The following is a 23,761-nucleotide window of genomic DNA, read 5'->3' on the forward strand; positions in this document are numbered from 1 at the left end:
TCCACACTTGCTAAATCACACAATGGCGACGGCAAAATCCTGCTTCTGCTGCGGATTGACAGACGTCCTGCAGAACACGCTGAGTGCGCTATATTCCGGTACTAGTTACTCGTTTATCTGTGCCTCTGCGCGTTTACTGAGACAATTAACACCGCAGACCTCATCAAGTATGTAGAATAAATCATTGAATACGAATGTGCTGATAGGAAATTGAACTGTTTTTCCATTTTTTTTTATCGTAGAAGATTCAGTTTTTTCCCCACCTTGGTTTATTTCCCTATTCCGTGTGTACTAAATGTCACGGATTAGACATTTCAGCCGTGGTAAAAAGGAGCTGTTCGCGGTCCTGTCTCGGCTATGTGTTTATGCAGTCCTGGGAATTGTGAGATTATGGACTTTTTAAAGATTAAATTCTTTGATCTGTTGTAGCAGAGTATTAATGTTGGGCTATGTTTTACTGCCACCATAAAAGGCTTGGAGGGACCGCTAAATATAACATGACTAACTGGTCCATCGATTATCGAGGCGCTGCTGTTGATGTTCAGAAAACATCACCTATTTAAGAGTGACCATTTTCTTGTACAACCGGACCGTGTATGTACCGAGTGGTGGGCGGCACGGCGTGTAACATCGAGCCCCCCCTCCCCCGACGGATTGACACCTCCAGTTCCAATTGGAAGCCAGTCTGGTCTGGTCTGGTCGCCGAAGCTCCTGATTGGAGCAACCGGTCAAGGCCGAGGGCAGGTGGAATTGCACATTTTCCTCCGCAGTCTTTCGGTGAATGTCAGTGCGTATTGGCGGACAGGTGGGAGAGTGTGCACGGTGCATGAGTGGTGATACGCCGAGTTAGGATATATGATAGTGGATCGGAAGATTACACTCAGTGTTCTGAGGCTGTTGTTGTTGTCGTGGTGACTCGCTTGGAGTGATTGTGGGTTAGGAGCCTGGCAATTTGCAGATGGGCATCCTATGTACGACAGCTCGCTTGGATGTTCCAACTAAAATAACAAGGCAAAAATGACGTTTGGCTGACAGCACACCTTCTGTTGTACAAAATGTTACTTCTGCGTGGTTTTGAATATATGAAAAATAAATAGAAAATCAGAAGACCGTGGCTCGAGAATCGAAAACTGACAGCGGAATGAATTGTTTACTTCTGTTGAGAAGACGTGGCCCACTACTGATTAAACAAGTCGGCTGTCTTTAAAAAAGAGACAAACCTTTTTTTAATAACTAGTTGAGCAATTGCATCAGCTAGAATATTTATACGGATTGCCCGACTCTGCTTAAAAATAAAATAAAAAGCGTGTATCGTTTCAATATTTAAAATGCATCTTGCGTGTCAGGGGCTTGTGGACAGAATGCCGAATACCTGGAAGAAATAAACTCGTAACCTTGCGGCGGCTAACCGAACTCGTTCAAAAGGAAGAAACCCTCCTCCAAGACTTTCATTAATACGCGTTGACGATCGAGTTGCGATTCGACTGTCGAACCTGGCTTGGATTGAGAGAGGAGAATTTTTAGTGCTTCCGAGGCGACTTTCTTGTGAGTCTTTTTGCCCCGCTGCTCTCGAAGTAGCCGAGTTCGGGCCGAGCGTGCAGGTGCGTTAATTTTGGCAGACGACATGCCCGCATCCGGGTCCGGTGCCAATCCGGTGGAGTACTGGGTTGACGGCTCCCGTCGCGATGCTGCCATTGGAAACTACTACAGCATGGGCCCGGAATTAGGAAGGTACAGTACTCAGCCGACAACGGATTATTTCATTTCATGCAATCACGATCAATGCATTAGTTGTTATTAATTACCACACATTCGAGAAAATAATAAAAACAATAAAGGGCCTGTTTGAACCAGCTAGTTGCCAGGCGTCAAAATTCGGTTTTTAACTCGTAAAGTTAGTTTTCCAGGTGATTAAAGTCAATAAACGTTTATAGTCAATAAGCGTAATAATCCTTTTTTATTTACAAAGTGTGTGTCTGAGAAGGATTTGTACAAATTCTGTTGTTGCATTGGCGAAGAATGTAGGAGGTCTATATAGTTAGGTCTATAACTACTCCTAGACTACAATAGATTGTGAATTAAAATTCTTGTAATTCATCGTGGTTCTTTAATTTTGTTGGCCTCCTAGAAAAAAAGGTTTCTAGGTTCTTACGTCTCAGTTGTACCCAGAATAGGCAGAAATACTTTTTATTCTGTAGCAGAGCACAACAGCAGGGACGGCTCCAACTGCGCCAATTAAAACCGAAGCTCTTGAGGCAGCTGTCGCTGCTGTGTTGTGTACAAACACGCAGTAAGAAATTACCAGACGAGTCATTTACTCTACAGGCTCCGCAACCAGCAATCAGGTACTGTTGAAACTCGGCTTTTCCCAGTCTAACAAACAGCATCAATTAATCAGGTATCAATTAATGAAATCCACGAAAAGTCACCAAGTTTCTTAACTTCTTAACTTCGTGGACCGGGCGTGACAATTCGATCATTAAGAGCTGGGAAAAGCATCAGGTATCAGGATTATCAATACCATATTTTCTATTGTGCTGTGGTATTTCTTTCAGTTTCCTAAATGATATACTTGCGGTATCAAAGGTTTTCCCTTGGTTACCTTGAAGCAATGTCATGCATTGCAATAAATGTTACTCAGTCTATGCATGATGTAACAACCTGTCGTGATTTCTGATTAAATTGCAGTTTTACTGTAGATTTATGAGCTTAGGCTGAAATGTCACTGCAGTACTTTTTGATGCAAGTGTTCTCAAACATTTTGGCAATAAATCCAACTGAAATGGATTCATAGAGTAATTAAAACATGAGCTCCCGTTGAGGTGTTTGTGTAGTGCAGGAGTCTGGTGTCTGAAATCCTGCAGGTTTTCCATCTCTTTAGATGTCAAGAGCTGAAGGCTGTGAAGAAGGGACGAATTGGTCCATTTAAACCTTAACTGAATCAATTTATCACATCTCCTACAGTAGGTGCAGAGCTCTTTATAACTGAAGGAGCTAGATGCCTGCAACAGATAACAAGGTTATCTGTTATGAGGTTGGAGTGGATCTGTAGTGGGTTCAGAAGCCCAAGAGCAAGGGGGCACAACTTTAGTCCTGGAGTATTGAAAAATGTATTCTTGTCCTTCCTCCTCAGTCCGTAGTTACCTGATTTAACTCATTATTTGCTTAATTGGACAAGCTGAAGCCTTTCCTTGTCTTTATAAAGCTGGGGATTTAACAAGCCCTCTAAAACCCTCTGGACAGTGGCTCTTCAGGACTGGAGTTGAGCTCCCCTGCTCAAGATCATTATGTGTACTGAAAAGGCACATACTGAAGAGACAAAAAAGGAGGGGATGCATACGTGTACCTAATATACACATTTGAGTAAAGGAAGCTTCCTTTTTATTTCCCCAAACCTCTTTATTTCCTTTGTCAAAGCAGTACCGTCGACTTTCCAAATATACTGTACTTGATGACTATGGCTTGAAAGGTTTGAGCCGAATATGGACATTGGTCATCCGTCAGGCTGTTTCTTACAGGATTGTGGCGATGAGGAAAGACGAGTGCTAGGAAGGTTTAACTGGATGGTGAAAATGGGCTCTGCGTGCAATGAACTGAGCGTGCTCTTGCGCCCTATTGGCAGGCCCTAGCTTTGGTCTCAGCAAGCCCTAGAAAAATGCCAGCGCTGCTCTTCAGTCCATGTGGCAGATTGAACCACAGATATGAAAGGTTTCAGCCTCCCACTGGAGAGACCGCATGAGCTGGGAGAGAAAGATAAGACCCTTCATCTGCTGTTTTCCATCTGGCTCCATTCTTGCCAGGAAACCAGAAATTGCATCTTTTCCATTTTTTTTTTCCAGTATAGCCTCTGTGAGTCACCAATCTGTGGCTTCCGATCCAAAGAGCCACCTGGGACACGGAGCTTTCTAGGGTTTTACATTAGCCTCGTGCTGATGAAATATTTGTCATCTGAGCAGATGGAATTTTGCCATGCAGTGGGAAATATAAATATATTTATATTGACAGACATTCTTTGAAGTTGGTAATTAAGTGAACTTAGGAAATCTTGAGGCACAGTGAGGCTGTCATCAAAGATCAAAAGTATGGGCACAGATTAGTTTCATAAATCTTCTTTTAAAAATTTGAATATGAATCCCTGTATACAGGAACAGTACCAGAAACCTAACATCTTGTGTACATTTTTGTGGCTCCCTAGTACTAAAGGAACTTCATCACTCGTCCTTAAAAATGTAGAATTCTCCAGGTCCACATTGGCATGAAACTCAATAGCAGTAATGTGTTGTAATCCTGTACGACGATGAAGATTTTTCATACCCAACACCATATTTACCCTAATATAAGCTGTCCCAGAAATGTGGACTGTGGAGATTGAAAAAAGAACTCTATAAAGCACAAGTTACCTTTCTGAATAATTAGTGGTAATGAGAGAAGTTCTCTTGGTTAAAAATAAAGGAAAATGGAGAGTTTAAAGGACAAAATGCAAATATGCTTCCAAACCATGCTTTCTTCCCCTAAAACTCTTCTTGCTTCCCTTTTCAGGCAAGAGCTCTTCCTTCATCTCTCTCCATTTTATTATGCACTAATGCACAGCTCGTACACCCCAGACTGCCTTCCTGTCTGATGATTCCCATGGTGTTCAGCACACAGGATCACTTCCTTCTTGAACACAACGTGTGCTGTGATCTCTTGTTCACTTTAGACAACACAAACGTTTTTTAGGAAGTTTTTTTTAATCACTTGATCACAACAACACGCCAGAATCAGACAAAATGATGGTCTGTTACAGTATGTGCAAATGTGGTAAATACGTCAACAACCAGATCAACTTTCTATTTCCTACTTGTATTCGGGTATACAGTACGTCTCAGCCCAGTTGTACCACCCTGAATTTTTTTGGGAAAAAAGTGTGGCTCTTATTCAGGTATATATGGTACTATAAGGCAAAAGAATGGATTAAGCAATATGCATTTTATATAAAGGCCATAGAAAACATGGTTATTCCTTTGCATAAGAAGCTGAAGAAAGCTAAACTGCAATTCTGTCAAAACAAGCTGTACGTGAAGGGATGTTAAAGACAGTGATCATGCAAAAAAGGTGTCCCTTAGTATTCAAGAACATGGAAATAGTGGTTTCACGCAGGTGGATAGTTCACTTTTGATGCAGGAAACAATAAAAACTACCCCTCCACTTCCCCCCTTCTTCACCTTTCCTCTCTGCTCTCCGCCTGGAGCTGTATGTCTCCTGGGAGAGGGAAGGTGGTTACGGGCTGATGTTTTGGAAGAAGCATTCTGGTTGCTTGGGAGATGAGGGTCTACAGTGTAAATCAGAGGAATGGACTAATTAGTGAGCCACTGGATGACTGATTAAAAATGGCAAGATGTCCAAGAATGGTTCTGATCTTTCGGGAGTTTTCCAAGAGGCAGTGAGAGAGCAGCAGATTCTATTCTGCCTTGTTAGGTTGTACTTTCATCTTGCATCATACTGAGTGTATCCAATTCTGGGCACCAGATCGTGCTTTTTAGCTTTGAGGTGGCATGATTGAAGGGAATTCTTTCTTCAGCATGGCTATTTCCTCACACAAACAGGCAGGCAGGCTTTTCAGAAACACCTGAGAGAGCAGTGGAACACAGCAGTCCAGGAAAAAATGTACAAATCTATAAAGGGACACAACTCTCTTTCGTTTTTCCAGCTTCCCGAGAGATCGATTGTTCATTGTGATAAGTTGTAACTCTTTTTCTGCCATGCCTCATAAATGTGTTTTCTGAAAGTGTAAGATGTGCTGTTGCCACAACCCATATTTTCATACTGCCATGCAATCAGGGGAAGAAACGAATAGTGGCTGGGTTTAAAAATGTTCTTACGGCTGGTTTCTTTGTCTTTAATTATTAGAACTTCACAGAAAAAAGCGGAGAGTGAAGAAGAAACAGATATAGGCAAATACAAGCCCATCTATTAAAGGAAACTTGGCTCTTTCATTCAGTTGCAAGTCTTAGCTCAATAAAATCCATAATTAGGAGAACCTCAACACTTAGCCTGATTAAGAAATAAAGCAGTCAAAGCATTGATTGGGCTGTAAAAGAACATCTGTGAAGTGAACAATAAGAAAAAGGAGAATTGGGAGATTGAAGTCCAAGAAAAGCCAAAGTTATCATCTACCTAAAGTACTGGAATTTCAGTGGAACATATCCACGTTTTCATCGTTTCCTAGCACTATGCCATAGAGAGCAGAGGGCAGTTTTTTCGATGGTTGGAACACGCTTTGATTTTATTTCCCTAAAATCATCCTGCAAAGCCTGGGCCCTCCACTTTGCCTTCCCTGGGGTACATGAATAAATGTTGCAGAGAACCCCAAAAAGTGAAAAAAGACTTAATGGGGAGCATGGAGGGGAAAAGACAAAGGAAGAGAGGGAAACTGTTCGAGTGAGACTGTCTCGTCAGAAACAGGGAAGGACTGGTGTGGTATATGGAATAGTGAAGTCCCCTGTTAAGCCTGCTCGATAGCCTGCAGTGGGTTGTTTTTGTCCTTTTGGAAGCAGAGGCTGTATTTTGGATGCTACAGAGGTCATGAACCCTGCTGCGTTTGTCAGGCTATTTGGGATGTTGATTCAAAATCAGTAGCTTCCCTTGGGCTGTGTACAATTAAATGTCATCACAACCTGCACCTGTATTTATTGTATTTTTTTCCAGTTTCAAACTGTGCTCTGAAAGAGCCAAGCTTTCATTGAAATAGTTTCTTTTGAAATAGTGGGAATATTTGTTGGAGCACCCCATTGCTCCTGTAGTTTTCAATTCTTGTGGAAGTGAAGGTAAACAAGTATAACAGAAGTGTCAAAATAGGCAGATTATTGATTGCATAATTGGACCTACTGTTCAATTCAAAATGTTTCAATACAAATGCCATTCCTGTGCAATAGTTACAGAAAGAAATCACAGGGACGCAAGTGGTGATATTCTAAAAAGACTGGACAGATGGAGTCATGGATCAATGTGAAAACAGGTGTATTTTGATTCAGCATGCTGTTGCACCAGGGGAAGAAACCAACTGCATGGAGATTCATATTCCAAGAAAACAATCCAGCTTGCCAGTTCAGAGCTCCGTTTGTGATAGATGAGCTTGAAATAATATGAAATTTTAGTAGAACACAAATAAGTATGTGCAGTTAAACTGGCAATTGTGTGTGTTTATCTGACGTTCGTTTTCAAACTTGCAACAAGTTCTCCGTTCCTTGTTTCAGAAAGGAAAATGATATTAGATAATATACTTACAAAGCGACATGCTTTTAAATCTCAGTTATGTCATAACTCCTGTTTCCTTCCTCCAAAGCACTCCTCCCCCTCACCAGGTTGAAAAAAATGGAAATATACATCTGGCTGCAATATTATCTGCAAAGGAGATTAAAAGACAGGACTCAGCAAGGCCAAGCCACATATTAAAGGCAACATAATATCAGCAGGGTGCAGAGATTTACAGACACTTAAAGAGGGCGGGAAATCAGCATTTGGCCAAGGAGCCTAATAATCAGAAATCTAATATTATACATCTGCATCAGCTTCCTATTAAATCTTCTGTTCTTTAGCCAATGAATATGGTGTTCGTTCCATCCTGTGGTATCATCTACCAATAGGAATTATGGAGTCTTTGTGATAAGAAATGCTTCCCACATAGAAAATGTTTCAAAACCCAACTAACCCCTGAAGCTCTTTATCCCAAAAAGACTTCATTACTCCCATACACGAATGTACAGTTTCTGTCCTTAACTAATCAACAGATTATTACCTAATTCACCTCAATTGTGCCTGTCTCCAAGTATAGGAGCCCTTGTCTGGGATCAAGTACTGTAGCTCAACCAACCTTTTTTCCCCAAAACGACTGAGTGGAAAAGCTCCAAGGTCACCTGATGCAAGTTAAGTAGTTCCCTCAAATCCTCACCCCTTATTTTCAAACACACGGGGTAAAATCTATGTATTCACAATATAGCCATGGTGGCTCAGCTCAGATAGAGTGTTTGGTTTGGTCTTTGGAGGCCGTCTGACCTCTGTGTTGAAGGGTTATGTGACCTTGTGTCAGGCTAATGTGATTGTCTGCAGGGATGGTTCGCTAAGGTTCACTCACTGTGTTAGGCCTTCATTCTGTGATTTTCCTAGGGGGGCCACATCTGTAGTTTTCAGGTGTGAAGAGAAACAGACTCAGAAGCCCTACGCAGCAAAGATACTAAAGAAAACGGTGAGTAGCTGCCATTCAAACCATCTTTCCACACCGTCTCTGGCCTGTGATTTCTATTCCCCAGGGCAGACACGATCAGTAACGTCAAGTACAGAAGGGAGAACACTTTTGGAGTTCGGGTTATTGCCCTGTGGAGTAGTGGCCAAAGATAGAATGTTGTGCAGTGGTTATGAAGGAGATATGATGGCTTTTTCTCCCTCATTTGAGTAAAGCATTACTCATTTTTTTTAGAGTAATTAGCCTGTAAACAGGTGGCAAGGTGATGCAGTGGTCAGCATTGCTACCTTGCAGCTCCGGGGCCCTGGGTTCAATTCCAGACCTGGGGAGCCATTTGTGTGGAGTTTGCATGTTCTCTGCGCGTTTGCTCCAGGTGTTCCGGTTTCCCACAGTCCAAAGACATACAGGTAGGTTGATTTTAAGTGGCTTCTGGGAAAACTGGCCGTGGTGTGTGTGTCTTTGTATGCCCTACGATGGACTGGCATCCCATCCAGGGTGTACCCTGCCTCGTGCCCATGGCTTGCTGGGATAGGCTCCAGCTCCCCACAACACTGAACTGGAGGAAGCAGCTAGAAAATGGATGGATATTCTGTAAAGGTTAGATCAGTGTTACTACTATGTAAACAACATGCTCTGCAGAGAGATTCTTTAACAGAAATATTCCACACGTGTGGGAGTTAGATATACCATAAGTATTATAAGTACCAGTTAATATTGATTAAATTTAAAGTGATAAAACATTATTTCCCACCAGAATCATAATCTTGAAATGGAGATTTAATTGACAAAAATCTGAATTAGCTTTCAGATTTGGAAAATAATCACAATTGCAAGAGTAGAATGGAAAAAGATAGACAAATGTTCTGTGAGAGTTTTGGAAAACTAAATTTTACACAATAATTATTATATTTCAGATTGACAAGAAAATTGTGAGGACTGAAATTGGCGTCCTGTTACGTCTTTCTCACCCAAATATAGTAAGTAATCTGAGCAGTATCCTGAAGTCATCCTTTATCTTTGTTTTTCGTAAAGCAAAAAATGTAAGACCTTTCTTTGCATTTTCTCCCAGCAAAAAAATATAACTGAAATCTCCAGAATGGTAACTGTCAGCTAATGCTTCTCATTTCTTGTTGTGTTTCCTTGTGGCCTTCAGTTACCTTCCACTTGTCTTTTATCTTCTTGGCTTTTCCAGCAGTGTTTTTATCAGTGAGGAAGCAGAGGCCATAAGCCTCTGCAAAACAATTTTGCAATGTTGCTTGAAATCGAACTTCAGAATGAATAATTACGAGATGAGATCCTGTTTCATGTCCTTGACACTCAGTCTACTTGATGATTCTAGTGTCACACCCTTGTACTGGAAGCAGATTGTTCTGACTAGGCAAATCATATTTTTGTGAGCAAAAGGCTGCTCACAGGCCTGTGTCTACTTCCTGTAAAAGTGATTTGTGACTTGACTCGTTTATGGAAGTGTGGTACTGGTTTAAGACTCTTTCCTTCCCATGTATAATGAGTAATTTACCCTGGATCATTTATCACATGGAAACAATTGGTGAAGAAACACACCTTTAACAATGAACTCGGGACTCGTGTTTGGGTTATTAGAGAACCTTAGACCAAGGGAAGTTTTGCAGATTTGAATGAAGAAAGAATGTCACCTTGAAATGTGTGTTTTTAACAGGTTCCATACTGTTTTATTTTCTGTCTTACAAGCAGGGGAGAGTAGTCTGAAACTTGTAAGTAGCATCTCTCGTACACCTGCTTCCAAGCCTCCACCACTGTACGAAAGTGTTGTGTGTGAAGTTTTAATTCACATAGATAAGGTGGTATGCACAGAAACTCATTAACATCATATCCTTTCTGGAAAAAGGACCTCTTTATCATTGAATTATACACTTAATACAGTACATGCTTCACTGCTTTTTATATACTGTAGTATGCATTGTAGTATTGGCAGTCTGGTGATTACAATTATAAATAGAGATGTCTGTCAAACCTTTCCCTCCACACTCACAGGAAATGGCATAGTGTACTTTCTCTTGAGGGTTTGTAAATGTCATCATGAATATTGCATCTTGTGAGCCCAGTACAGTTACAGACCCGGCAGTAATGTGGCTCTTGTGTGGTTAACTGAACTGGCCACAGTATGACCAGCCCCCTCTGTGTCTCCCAGATCAGGCTGAAGGACATCTTTGAGACAGAATCGGAGATCGCCCTTGTGCTGGAGCTGGTGACCGGAGGAGAGCTGTTTGACAGGTCTGTCCCACAATCAAGAAGTCTCACAGTCTGATAGGATAGTTTGTAAAACAAGGTAGTTCAAGTAGGGAGGTGTGTCAGCATGCGTAGGCTGCAAAGGAACAAGTAAAGGTTTGTTCCATGCTGAAAAGAGAAGAAAAGAAACACAATGTTTCAGCTGTGGAGCCATCTTCAGGTGTGAGAAGACGGCTGCACAGCCGAAACGTTGTTTCTTTTTTTCTCTTCTCAGCATGGAATAAACCTTTACTTGTTCTTTAGTTTGTAAAACAGTTCCTAAGGAGGTCATTGTTCTAAGTGGGAAGGCCTGTCTGACCTGGTCTCTTTTCAATGTCTCTGCTATAAACATGTACTATACGGCGGAGTAGGAAGAGAAGGATGGAATTTTGAGAGGCTCACTTGTACGAAATGGTTTTCCTGTGCTGCGATCCTCACTGGCGGACCGTTCTCGCGCAGGATCGTGGAGAGGGGCTATTACAGCGAGCGAGATGCTGCTCACGTCATCAAGCAGATCCTGGAGGCCGTGGCGGTAAGTCTGCGCTCTCAGTGCTCTTTCAGTGGGTCCAGTTCGCCTTCCTTTTTGGAGTTTTTATTTTCCCGGCTGCTTCTTTTGAAAGTAGCATCAGTGTTGATGTGTGGGTCCTCTTTATTTCTGTACTTGTTGGCATCCACTGAAGTGAGGTTTTTAGCCCATGAGGCAGCTTCACAAGTCTACCAGTCATGTGCTGTGAATCTGTGAACATGAGTACAGTTCTAAGAAAGTGGCAGTCATTCTGCCCATTGAGCCCGTTGGGAAGTCGGTATCAGGGACAGACTCCACCCTTAACCTGGTCTGTCCCAAGGGTCTGTACTCACAACCACTCACAATCTCCACGAGGTATAGTCCAGGAGCCTTTATTATTTTGCCTTTTTTTGGTTAGAGAACAAAACAGAAGCGTTCAAAAAAACACTAACCCCCACTAGCACCACTTGTGCCCTTTAAATGCCAAGTAAAGCTTAATTGCTCTCCTATTTGCCTATTAGACCATAAATAAGTCAATCATCCATAGTGTGGCTATTTATATGTTATTAGAGGACTTACTGCAGCCTCTATTGGAAGTGGCCTCCAGTAACAGCATCATTTTCTTATGCCAGTCTGCCACAGTAGCTAGTTGATTCAAGGATCTTGGAAACTGGGTACAGGCTAGGGTACAGGCTTTGACAACGTGGCTGGGTAGTTTGTTCCATACTTCTGCAATCCTTTTTGTAAAAAAGAAAGTTTTAGAAGTGCTCCTATGTGGGTTGCCCCTGTGTAATCTGGTTTTGATTCAGTGTTGATGCTGTAGAAGTCACTGGGTTGTCTTTGTCAATGCCTTCACTGTACCCTGGAAGACTGCAGTTCATGCTGCAGAACACCAGTCTGATTCTGCAGACTTCAATTTGTGCATTCAGTGTAAAGGGAAAGGGGCATCAGAAATTAACATCATATGTATCAGATGAACTGTTCATTGGATGCCGAAGCAGACACGCAGTAAGGCAATCATGAAAACACCTTGAAGAGATTCTCTTCGTCAAGTCCAGTTGCTTCCAAAGAAACACTGAGGCTTCATTTGTTTATTGATTTTTATTCAGAACAGTATAACACTATGAATTGCATTCAGCAAATGCACAATGACTGAAAAGAAAATGGCACCAGTGCCCCTTGAAATGTCAGGGGGTGGAATTGACTGATATGAGAGGTGAAAATCTCCCGGCGCTTCGCAGCCAAACAGACACATTGCTTTATCTGAAAGTGGGTAGGACCGCAAGACCAGGGCTTTGTACCAAAGCTGTGCTTCCTGGCTAAATATGGGTCAGTGCTGTCATCACACGAGAAAAAGGTAGTACTGGGCAGCTCTCCCAGCTCCTGAGCATGTGGATTAATCCGTTCAGAATCCATCTATTTTTTTTTTGCTTTTAATACCCTGGCCGAGCAGGAGACGCAGCAGGGACGTGGGCGGTGCTGTTATGTAACCTCCCCCGTGTGCATGTCGCCATGCCAGCGTGTTGTTTTTGGCAAGAGTGTGGCAGTATGTGCCTGTGGGGCTGTGCGTGCCTGAGATGCCTGTTCGATTGGCGTGTCTGATGCACACTGCTTCCGATTATGTACATGCAAGCACCCGTGCACGTGGCTGCATGCGAGAGACCGTGCTTCGATTTTTCAGAGTATCTGGCTTTCAGTGTATGCCGATTTCATCTGCTGTTCCCGGTCTCTGCTTTAAATAAATAAAAGCGGGCGGTGTGGTGGTGCGGTGGTCAGCATTGCTCCCTCGCAGCGCTGGGGCCCTGGGTGCTGTCTGTGTAGAGTTTGTATGTTCTCTCCAAGTTTGTGTGGGTCTCCTCCGGGTGCTCCGGATTCCTCCCATTGGCCCTGGTGTGACTGTTTGTATGTACAGTATTTGTGTCTGTCTGCCCTGTGATGGACTGGCTTCCTGTCCTGTCCAGGGTGGACCTGTGTCCTTCTTGTAACCACGCAGTGAAAGTGGTTAAAAATGGACGAATGGATATGTAGCAGCCTTGTGCTTCTTATTATCTCTTAAGACCTACTCTTAAAAATGCAATGGGACGACATGCATCTCTGACCATGGGTCCCATTTATCTCTGACCTGCCACATTGTTTCAGTAAGCTGGGAAGCTGTGATGGTTGGAAGATCATTATTTCGAAAGATCAGCCCATTCGTACTGTGCTTGAATGGACATAGAGCCATAGGGCACAGCAAAGAGAGATGGACAACAGAAGATGATCAGTTTGAGCCACAACATCTTCACTGAATAGGAGAAGTGGGAAGTTCGGATCGTTCTGTTTGTTTCTGATTGCCACCAGAGAGGTTTTCAGCTCCATACAGTGGGGTCCCTTATGTTCTGGAGGTGGTCTACTGACAAGACAGTGAAAAACAGGGCCTTTGTCTCATGTGAGTAAATAGAGTCGTTTGAAGTTCAGACCTAGCGTATCTGAGAATGGCTATCAGAGATGGGGGTCATTCTGCAAAGGCAAAATGAATAACCGTGTGATGTGTTCAGTGAGGTTTGTTTCAGCTTATCAATATTATCCTCGTAATGTTTTTTCCATTAGCGCTAATGGCATTCAGCCTGCCACTTAGCCTGCAGTAGTTTCAGTGGAAGTTAATGGGGCTAATCTTAACAGCCTCTCTCTAGACAGTGTGTGTTGCTAATGTGCTGGAATGGAACATAGCAGCTGACAATTGCTGCTGACAGTAGCTTCTGTGCTTATCTGAGTTGCTCAAGGGGAACATGTTTAAATTTATTTTTATGTCTGTTGTCTTCAGCTGAAGACAGGTGTGAAGCCCCTTGCTAATAAGTAGAACAATGAATAACAGTCTATTCAGGAGCTCTGTCTTAGTGTGCTAGACTATTGTGGGTTTAAGTAGTTGCATGAGTGTTAGCACTACTGCTAACTCCAGGATGGGGCACCTGTGTATGGTGAGTTGTGAACATGTGGTTTGTAAATTCTCTTTCTGTAGGGGGGTGGTTCCCAGTACATCATGTGTAGCTGGTAGAGATTCAGCAAAACGTTAGTGCGTTCCGAATTGGGTAATTCACAAAGCAGAGTGCAAATAAGGAGTGTATACTCAAATTGGGAGAAATAAATTAATGGAGTTTAGTGGAGAATCTGTATTAGGACCACTGTTATACTTAATTTATATCAATGGTCTTGGTTCTGGTACAGTTACTAAACTAGTCAAATTTTTCAGATGATGCCAAATGAAGAGGACTAGCAACATCAATAGAAACAGCTAATGAAATAAATTAAAAAAAAGATATAGCTCAAATTCAAGACTAGGCAAACATCAAGCAGGTAACATTTAACATGGACAGGTGCAGGATTTTGCATGTACTGTAAGGAGCAAAGACAAACTATGAAACTGAAGAGCCCACTTATGATTTAAGACTTAATCATTTGTTGAAACATCATTTGCATCTTTTAGACAATGTAGGGAAGCGATAAAAAGGCAAACAGAATGTTAGGTTGTATAGATTAAGATATATACAGTATATTAAAAGTGTAGAACTTAAACAGTATATCAAATAATCAAATCAGTCAATATCAATATAAGAAAAAGTAAGGCCTCATTTAGAACGTTGTGTACCGTTCTGGTCACCATGTTATAGAAAAGGAATTTCTGCTTTGGATGCCGTCCAGAGAAGAGCAGCCAGATATATTCTAGGGCTCAAGGGAATGGTGCACACTGATGGTAGGAAGGAACTGAACTGTTCGAGTGGGACACGGACGACTACGAGGAAATCCGACCCGAAGTGTTCAAAATCCTCCATCTCCCCGACAAAGTTAAGCCAGCGGATTTCCTAAGAATGAAGAGTGAAACTCAGACAAGAGGCCACAAGGTGAAGCTACAGGGAAGTGCATTTAAAACCAAGAACAAAGGGCACTTCTTTACCCAAAGAGAGGTGGGAGTATTGAGCAAGCTATCTGGCCATGCTTTTGAAGCTGATTCTCTGTATTCTTCCAAGGCTGGATGAGATCCTCAGATCCATTAGCTCCTTACTGCCAAAGATGAGCGAGACAGGCCAAATGGCTTCCTCTTGTTTCTAAACTTTCTTATGTTACCTTCTTATGATTATGGGACTAAAGAGAAAAAAAACCCCGGATGGACTCGAAAACCTGAATGGCCTCTGTTAGAGAGCTTGGGCTACTTAAACACACTGCAGCCAATGTTAAGAATAGCTAAATTAAGCAACATCTATGTAAATAAAAGCTTATGTCGATCAATATTAAGAGCCTCAGGCTGCATTGTCTTCAGTGGCTCAGTGCTGGAAAGCAAAGGCTACGTACAGTCGGAGAAGGAGCTTTTCAAACACTGTCAAATGTTGAAATACTCAGAAAAGCAAAGCTATATAATGGGAAAGGATTTGGATTTGATTGTCACCAATCTGTAGAAATAAAATGATCCCTGAGCTTCAGAGAGAACCATCTGTTGCACCCATTCTTGGGAAAGGTTTTAAGTCATGGTAACAATGAGTCCTCCATGACAATGTCCTGACTGACATGCACAGTAAATTGGCATCTTTTTATTAGTGTTGGTGCTATCACTGTTTTGCAAATGGAGGGGTAATGCACTGTCAACCAATTAGTGTAGCAGTGGGATACAGGATTCTATTCATACTTTAACAGATTGCATCTGCTACATGTCAGTGGCCCACGCTGTGCACATCAGAACATGCGGTACCCTTAACTGCCCTTTCGTTACATACTTAATTCTTGGACTTCAGTTTCTAAATATTTTGAAGCTAATTAAATGCATGCTAGAAAATTAAAATGCACATGGTTCTCCGCATCCTGCGAATCTCATATAATATATATGCAGGATATGTATATTTTTGTGTTCATATTATTTTTTGTTGACTACCGGCTGTAGATTTTATTGCGGTCTGTTGTATTATTGTGGTCACTCCTGCGTCATTAATGTGTTTTTTTAAATAGTTTTGCTGCTGTGAAAACAAATTTATTAGTTGGATTTAGAGGATATTGTGACGTGGTGAAACCATTAACAAAAAATGTCTTTTATGATGATGCAAAATTAACTGGAGGGTGTTGTAACTGTGCTGAAACCCATACATACGCACACATCAGTGAGTTCTGCTAAGAGATTAAACTTGATCCTGCTGTAGGGAGAATCCTCTGTATTGTACTGCTGAGCTTTTGTTTACCGGCCTACAGTATGTAAATGCAGCAGGGCACAGGCACTGAGCCACTTCCAGAAGTGATATCTCCCCCCTCTGGAATCTAGACAGTGTAAAACTCTGCACCGACAGAGGGCCCAGTCACTGGGCATGGCAAAGCTGTCTGCTGTCTCTGGAGTGGTGCTTTGTGTGCTTGGATCGAATCCCATCAGAGGCAGGGAGAGCTTCACTTGTCACACTAACGAGACTTTGCCAAGAGCTTTGAGGACCGTGCTAGCTATGAACAGCCAGACTGAAGACTCAAACAAATAACTGCAGGAGTGCAATCGGGGTTGTGTAGTAAATCCCCTGTCCTTACGCTAGAAGGGCAAGAATGAATTGTATGCATGTGTGGTATTTTCCACGCAAACTTCTGCATATGTTTGAAGTCCACTCATCTGGTTCTGGCGTGATAAGAGGGAAAGCCTGGCAGGCTTCGTATTTCACGGTTTGTCCCAAGCAGGCTTGTACATTACATCCACATAACAAGCTTCTAGCCACTCGCTCTCTTTCAAACTGCTGCCGTACAACGGTTCCATGACCAGCTAGCAGGTAGACACCCACATGTCATGTGGTTATATCCAGGGATTCGTTATTATCTTTAGGCAACCACAGATGCGCGCCACACTGAGATTCTGAACGCTTGCTTATTTGCATGATAGCGCCCAGCTCTGGGCTGCGTGTTACTAACTGGCTCTTTGTGATTTGCATTGCAGTATTTGCATGAGAATGGAGTGGTACACCGGGACCTGAAGCCAGAGAACCTGCTGTATGCTGACTTGTCACTGGACGCTCCCCTGAAGATAGGTACTTGAACAGTGAGCAATGTGTTGATTGATTTCATCTGGAGATTTAATGTATCGCTACCTATGTCTGTTGCCTTTTTCTCTCGCTGTATTCTAGCCAGTTGCTCGTGTACCTTGTACTCTCATGCATTCTTTAGAAGTTGTCAGTTGTCAAGAGAAACATAAGCCAGCTTTGAAGGAGTGGGTATGATGGTATGCTAAAATTGTCTTCCCCTTGAATACTATCTCTAATTGCCTTTTGATAAAAAAATACATTAAAATGTTGCTTTCAGTTCAAGTGTAAAGCTAGCTGTGCGTGACAGCAAGCATGCGCACAGCATCACATTTTATGATGATGACGCGTATAGTTACAAAGGTTGAAAAAAGTGTGATTATCCTCAGGTGTGAAGATTGAGGTATGATAAAGAAGCTTGTTCTATTTAGCTGTAGCTCAAATGATGACTTGAGGACTTGAGTGTTTCTTACCACTCATTATGTGCTTTTGTGTATGTAGCGGACTTTGGCCTGTCCAAGATTGTGGACGAGCAGGTCACCATGAAGACAGTGTGTGGCACCCCTGGCTATTGTGGTGAGTGACACTCTCCACCCTGGCTCTCTCTCCTTCTGACCTCCTCTGGCCTCCCTCTTCGACTCCTAACTTTCTCTGCAGCTCACCTGTGTGTGTGCATGTGTCCATTTTCAGCACCAGCAGTTCAGGTGCTTTGGTTTCATTTATGCGTGACAGCAAGCATGCACAAAGCCTCACATTTTATGATGAGGACACTTGTAGTTACAAAGGTTAAAAAAAAGTGTGATTATCCTCAGGTGTAAAGATTGAGGTATGATGAAGAAGCTTGTTCTATTTAGCTGTAGCTCAAATGATGAGTTGAGGACTTGAAAATCTTGGCGGAGGGTACACCAGGTTCTCTAACATTTAGTCCCTCCAGTAGAACACATGAACATACAGGTTCTGAATACTATTGGAACAAGTTACCCAGCTGCCATAATACAGAGCACTTGTTCAGAGCAGGTGAGCAGCTGACATGTAAGCCAACAAGCTTTCTTTTTAAATGTTGGTGAGTGGTTGAAACCAGACCACACCATTGCAGGGAGTATGCTAGGTTGATTTACTCTTATTTGATGTGCAGAATGTTTTGTGTGTCGAATGTTTTCCACATTGAACTCATTATACATGTCCTTCCAGTTGGAAGAATACTTGACCAGTGTTTCTGTTTCAGCTCCTGAGATATTGAGAGGCAATGCTTATGGGCCAGAAGTGGATATGTGGTCAGTGGGGGTCATTTTGTACATATTGTAAGTGTTACATAATTTTATAGTCATGCTATTAAAAGCCAAACATTACCATATGAGATTTAATTCACTGTAAAGTCAGCAGTTTGTGCTCATGGGAGGGATGTACATTCTGCATCTTACGAACTCTTTCTTTAACAAAGTATTTTGTTTGACAATAAATGAAGCATTGACCAGGTTTAGTGTGAACTACGTTCCTGACATGTGGCTGCTTTTGGTCTTCTCAGGCTCTGTGGGTTTGAACCATTCTTCGACCCCAGGGGGGATCAGTACATGTACAGCCGTATTCTGAACTGCGACTATGAGTTTGTCTCCCCCTGGTGGGATGAAGTCTCCCTCAACGCCAAGGACCTGGTGAGTCATTCTTGTTTAGTTTTTTTCTGGGGAATTGAGACTGCCTGAGCCTAGTAAGTGAGTCCTAGTGATGTTTTAGGTTTTACAAGTTGCAATCACTACTATGTAATCTTAGGCCTTTGATAGTTCACTTTATTGCTGATTGAGTGCAAAAGGCAAATTTAACCTAACCTCCAACTTACCTCTACACATCTGTTTAATCCTTGTGTTTCATCCACTCATTCTGTTGTCAGAAAGCCACTTATTCCCCAAGAAGGGCAGCCTATGCTGAAAGTACAGAACACAGGGAGGGACCAGATGCCAGTCCATCACACCCTTTTCATCGTGCTTCTTTGAAACGTTCATACAAGAGATCACAGCTCATGAAACTTCAAATTATTCAAACGTCTGTGGAGGGGCTACTGTGAATTGGACTTTAAAAGCAGAAAAGATCTTGCTCTTACTGAGTTTAAATTTACAGAAAAAACTTACTGTTTGAATAGCAACAACAAAAATCTAGCAAAATCTTCATGTGTGGAATCAGCCTGGTTGGATTTCTGGAGCCCAGCAGGAATTTTGTGTTAAGAAATGAGCCTAACAGCTGTGATTTAAAAAGGATCCTGTTGACGTAAAGCAGAATGACTCCCTTTTATGAGATTCAAATTAAAAACCTCTGCTGTATCACACCGTAAATTCAGTTCCATGGGTCTTTGCTGTGCAGTTTAAGGTGTACGAAATATACATTTGTTCATTTAAAACAATTGTTTGTCCGATTTACTCAAAACTAGTTTCAGCTTTTGAAAAAACTAAAACCCAAGCACTCATGCCTTTTGCAGTTTTCTATCACTCTTTAACAGTTTTTTTGTAAATATAAGAAAATACCTACTAATTTTAGGTTTATTCATTTCCTTTGAGGGTAGAATTAGACTGGTCAGTGTTTCCTGAGCTGTGTGTGTGCTGGCCCCATAGGTCAGTAAGCTGATCGTGCTGGATCCACACAAGCGTCTGACTGTTCAGCAGGCACTGCAACACCCTTGGGTGCTGGGTAAAGCAGCTCGCTTCTCCCACATGGACTCGACGCAGAGGAAGTTGCAGGAATTTAATGCACGTCGCAAACTGAAGGTCGGACTTTAACTTCACTTGGTTTTTTTTTCCTGCTTGGGTTAGGTTTACTGGCATAACCGTACCGTGGTCAAAAACTGTTTCTCAACCACAGATACATCATAGATATCAGAACTGATAATAGAGTGCTTTCAGACTTTCCCCCAGTGTGTGGTCTAGGTTATATACGGTTATTCAGTGTCATTTGTAGTTCCAAAACCATATATTTATCCTAAACTTACAAATCACACATTTAAATGAATGGTGGTATCTTGTTTTTTTTTTAATTTGTCTTTAATTCACCTTTCTGATTAATTTTGGAAATGCACGATGTTGTTTTTCTTATGTCATTTACAGATCTGTTAAAAAAAAACTTCCTAACTCCTCCTAATTTGCATGTGATCTGCCTTCAGGTAGTAATAATAATAATTAATAATAATTCCTTACACTTATATAGAGCTTTTCTGGACACTCCACTCAAGGTGCTTTACAGGTAATGGGGACTCCCCTATACCACCAATGTGTAGCTCCACCTGGATGATGTGACAGCAGCCAGAGTGCACCAGCACACTCCCCACACAAGAGCTATCAGTGGGGAGGAGAGCAGAGCAGAGATGGGGATTATTAGGAGGCCAGGATTGGTAAAGGCCAGGGGGGATGTTCGGCCAGGTAGTGAAGAGTAAATGGCTCATCAGGTGCGTTATTCCAACAGCTTGCGTTTCTCTTCACATCTTCACAGGCCGCAATGAAGGCCATCGTGGCAACGAGTCGCATCGGGAACCACAGCCAGCACGAGGGCTCCCGGGGGAACAGACGGGCAGGCAGCCCCGGAGGACAGGTGGACAAGGCGCCCAGAAAAGGCAGCATGCAGACAGAGCCTTCCCAGGGTTCCCCAGGGCACAGCGCCGTGAAGGACAGGCAGGCCTCGGCTGAGGACTCCCCCAGCACTGGCTCTCCGGAGCCTCGTCCTAAATCCCCCCAGCCTGGCCCACAAAGGCCTCTGGGAAGTCCGGACAAAGCCTCCAAACATCACTCCAGCAAGCCTGACATCCACAAACAAGCCTCCGTCGTCCCGAAAACGGCTGTCGTCAAGCCAAGACCCCCCAGAAAGAGCTGTTCTGTGGAACCTACCAATGAGCACGATGCATCACCTACCATAGTCCCTGCTACCCCAAAAAACCTCAGCAACGGTTTCAGGATGGAGTCAGTCCAGCGCTGATGATGTCCTGCCTGAGACCTGTGCCATGAGGAGGCCTTCTGGTCACCTCCGAGGTCAACCCCAACTGGGCGAGAGCAAGCAGGGCTCACTACATACTGGCCCATTGGTGACGTGCCATTTCCATTTTGTGGTCACATGGACAAAGAAACGACTTTGGATTTTTGAACCTTTCTTTCAACATATAAAGTCCAGTTTGAGCCGAAACTAACATGATTTTGAAACACTGGAAAGAAATGTAGAAGGAAGATAATTGTGGACAACAATTTGACTTCCCTCTTTCTCACTGACTGTTTTCATTTGTAGTTTGTTGGAACATTTTTTATAACTGAAGTTGCTATCCACTACACCATGAAGCAAAAAAGGAGGTTCCCACTGAACTTTTAACAGGAGGATTCTTTAGGTTTTCTACATTTTGTATGATTGCACATGTAACTCTCGATACAAATTTTTGGTACATCTTGGTCTCTTTCTGTTTTTCAAAGGTGTTTGAAATGGTCAAACTTTTCTTATCCATATTAAATAACATATTCTGTCATTTTCATAAAAAAATACCACAGATTCTATTGAACTTAAAGTGTCTAGAAGTCCATAAGGAAGACCATAATGTTGCCCTGGGTCCAAAAGTCATACGCTGCCATTATGAATCACATGCTAACTTCATCTAAACTACTGTGACCTATGACCTTTGGAAGCCCTGGAAACTAATCCATTAAAGAGTCTCCAGTTGGCAAACAGAGAGCAGATAGTATGCAGCTGGTTAGAACTCATACATGTATCAATAAAAATATTGTGTTGGTATTATCAGCTACAATACTTATTATTTGGGGTGCTATGGTTGACCTACTGTAGGAACCATCTTGCAGGCCACAGACCGCGTGTACAGTACGTGGAGCTCATTCACACAACTGATCCCTGTTTTCTAGTGTAAATCAGAGAATGGGACAGTCAGGGCACTTGTTGATGTTGCTGTGTAAGAAGATGTACTGTTAAGGTGGCCATGGTCCTAGTGGTCCTGGATATGTACAAGGTATCGACCTTCCTTGTGGGCTTCTAGCTTCGACAGTAAGTTACATATGTTAGCTGAGATCAGTTCCTCTATCTGTGTTATCGTTCAAGTCTACCTTTCTGTGTTTCTTTTGTTGTTGACGAATACCTGTGGTTCCCAGTCCCGGTCCTGCTGACCCACACACCTGCTGGTTTTTGTTCCAGCAAAGCCCTCAGTTACACAGTCAAACCCTTCATTGACTTAATCTGAATAAGATTGAGATATAAGACGTAATAAGAATAAAATTAATTTGAAATGTTAGTTCCCAGCTCTTAAACTTGATGGAGCTTTAACCGTTGTAATTTATTAGTGAAATAAAGTCCCAAGCTTGTGACTAGAAACAAAATGCAAATTCAATAGACGCAACTTCTTAGATCAGGTAAGGCTTCAATGATCCAATGTAGGTGGGGAGGAATGAAATCCAGCAGGTGTGTGGGTCACCAGGACCAGAGCTGGGAACCGCTGATGTAGACGTTTGGAGTAGCAGGCTGTTGTTTGCAACACCAGATCATTGAGCCCTGCCAAGCAGCAGTCAGTTACTGCAACATCCAGTGACTCTGCAGCATTCACAGGCTGCTCTTTTATCAGCATCACAAATGACATGAAAGTTTGATTGAGTTTTTTTCCACATTTTCAGGTTGCGGTTAATTCACAGTGGAAGAAGTGAGTAAGGGTGATCCTCAAATAAATGAACAGCTTGCTACTACAAATCGCCTCTTTGTAGATTAAGTCGACTTTTTGGGATTAATCATGCAAATGTAGATGAGCAGTGACTTTGGTCTTTGTTTTCATAGTCTGTAACTCAGCTGTGGTGCCTAGTTGTGTGTTCCATGTTTGGAAAAATGAATACAGTAGACAAAGAAATGCATGTGTATGTCTCTTGATGGAATTGCTGTCCGTACAGCATACGGTGGATCACAGTATCTATGGAACAATATGGGCCTATGTATATCTGCATGTATTGAAAATCTTCCTCTTTTATTCAAAGATGAACCTCCGCAGCCAAACCTATCTACGTTTTCTCAGAAAGCACAGAAAACATAATCAATTAAGACACTTTTAAAAATCACTGCTCCGTCCTCTATATTATGCAAAGGACTACAGACAGCCATCTTGGTTGTCTTTCATTGACTGTGGGGCAGGAGATAGACTGGTTTGAGTGGGAATACCTGTGGTCGATTGTGGATTTTTCTGTCTCTTCAGTGATGCACTCTTCCATCTTAGTTGTTTGCATTGTGTGTGGTACCTGTAGCTCATGGTGTTCATCAATCTTCTTTTAACTTTCTTGTTATTAATACTACTCAACATTGTGTAGCGGGTTATACAGATGACATTGTTATATGTAGTAACTATTTTAAATCATTTTGGTGCTTTATCAGGGGATGCAATTGGTCCTGGAGAAAGCTGACCGAATTCTGACCGTAACACTGGTCAGTCACTTCAGATACCTCGGTGCTGAGCTGTACGGTTTGTGATTTGTAAGCAGGGACGTGAAACCTGAACAGAGTTAACCTCGTTTTACTGGCTGGCGTTGGGAAGCACTTGCTGAGGTTCCTGTTTGGCTGGGAGGAAGGATGGCAGTGGAGAGGGAAATAGGACAGTCTGCTGATGTAAGCTGTACAACTCTTGCTAAAAGGGAAATAAAAGCTCATTTAAATTCAGTTGTCATATAGATTTGTGTCGTTAAGTAGTTATAACAAACCCTTGCCAGATACTGCAACGTTATTTTAATGTGGATCGTCTCTCAGAGCCAATTGTGCCAATGGCGCCCCCTATGGGGG

The 23,761-nt window shown here is 42.4% G+C and overlaps 1 protein-coding gene across 1 annotated transcript; it reads left to right on the forward strand.

Annotated features, from left to right (window-relative positions):
- The first annotated feature begins 775 nt into the window (after positions 1-775).
- Positions 776-23,641, forward strand: LOC148813975 (calcium/calmodulin-dependent protein kinase type IV). The gene is made up of 11 exons (XM_088907697.1): positions 776-1,731; positions 8,146-8,224; positions 9,136-9,198; positions 10,392-10,474; positions 10,928-11,000; positions 16,903-16,993; positions 17,486-17,560; positions 18,210-18,285; positions 18,510-18,636; positions 19,585-19,737; positions 20,456-23,641. The coding sequence occupies exons 1-11, from the start codon at positions 1,625-1,627 to the stop codon at positions 20,933-20,935; spliced, it is 1,407 nt and encodes a 468-aa protein (XP_088763823.1). The 5' UTR covers positions 776-1,624; the 3' UTR covers positions 20,936-23,641.
- The last annotated feature ends 120 nt before the right edge of the window (positions 23,642-23,761 follow it).

This window comes from Atractosteus spatula, chromosome 28 (genome assembly GCF_055471065.1).
Source record: "Atractosteus spatula isolate fAtrSpa1 chromosome 28, fAtrSpa1.hap1, whole genome shotgun sequence".
In the NCBI taxonomy this organism is placed as follows: Eukaryota; Metazoa; Chordata; class Actinopteri; order Semionotiformes; family Lepisosteidae; genus Atractosteus; species Atractosteus spatula.

What these genes read in the sequence shown, in the direction of transcription:
- LOC148813975 (XM_088907697.1), top strand. Translation starts at nt 1,625, where the DNA reads ATGCCCGCATCCGGGTCCGGTGCCAATCCGGTGGAGTACTGGGTTGAC. An exon ending in TGGCACCCCTGGCTATTGTG is followed by an intron (nt 17,561 to 18,209) that starts GTGAGTGACACT and finishes TTTCTGTTTCAG; the next exon opens with CTCCTGAGATATTGAGAGGC. An exon ending in GGGGTCATTTTGTACATATT is followed by an intron (nt 18,286 to 18,509) that starts GTAAGTGTTACA and finishes TGGTCTTCTCAG; the next exon opens with GCTCTGTGGGTTTGAACCAT.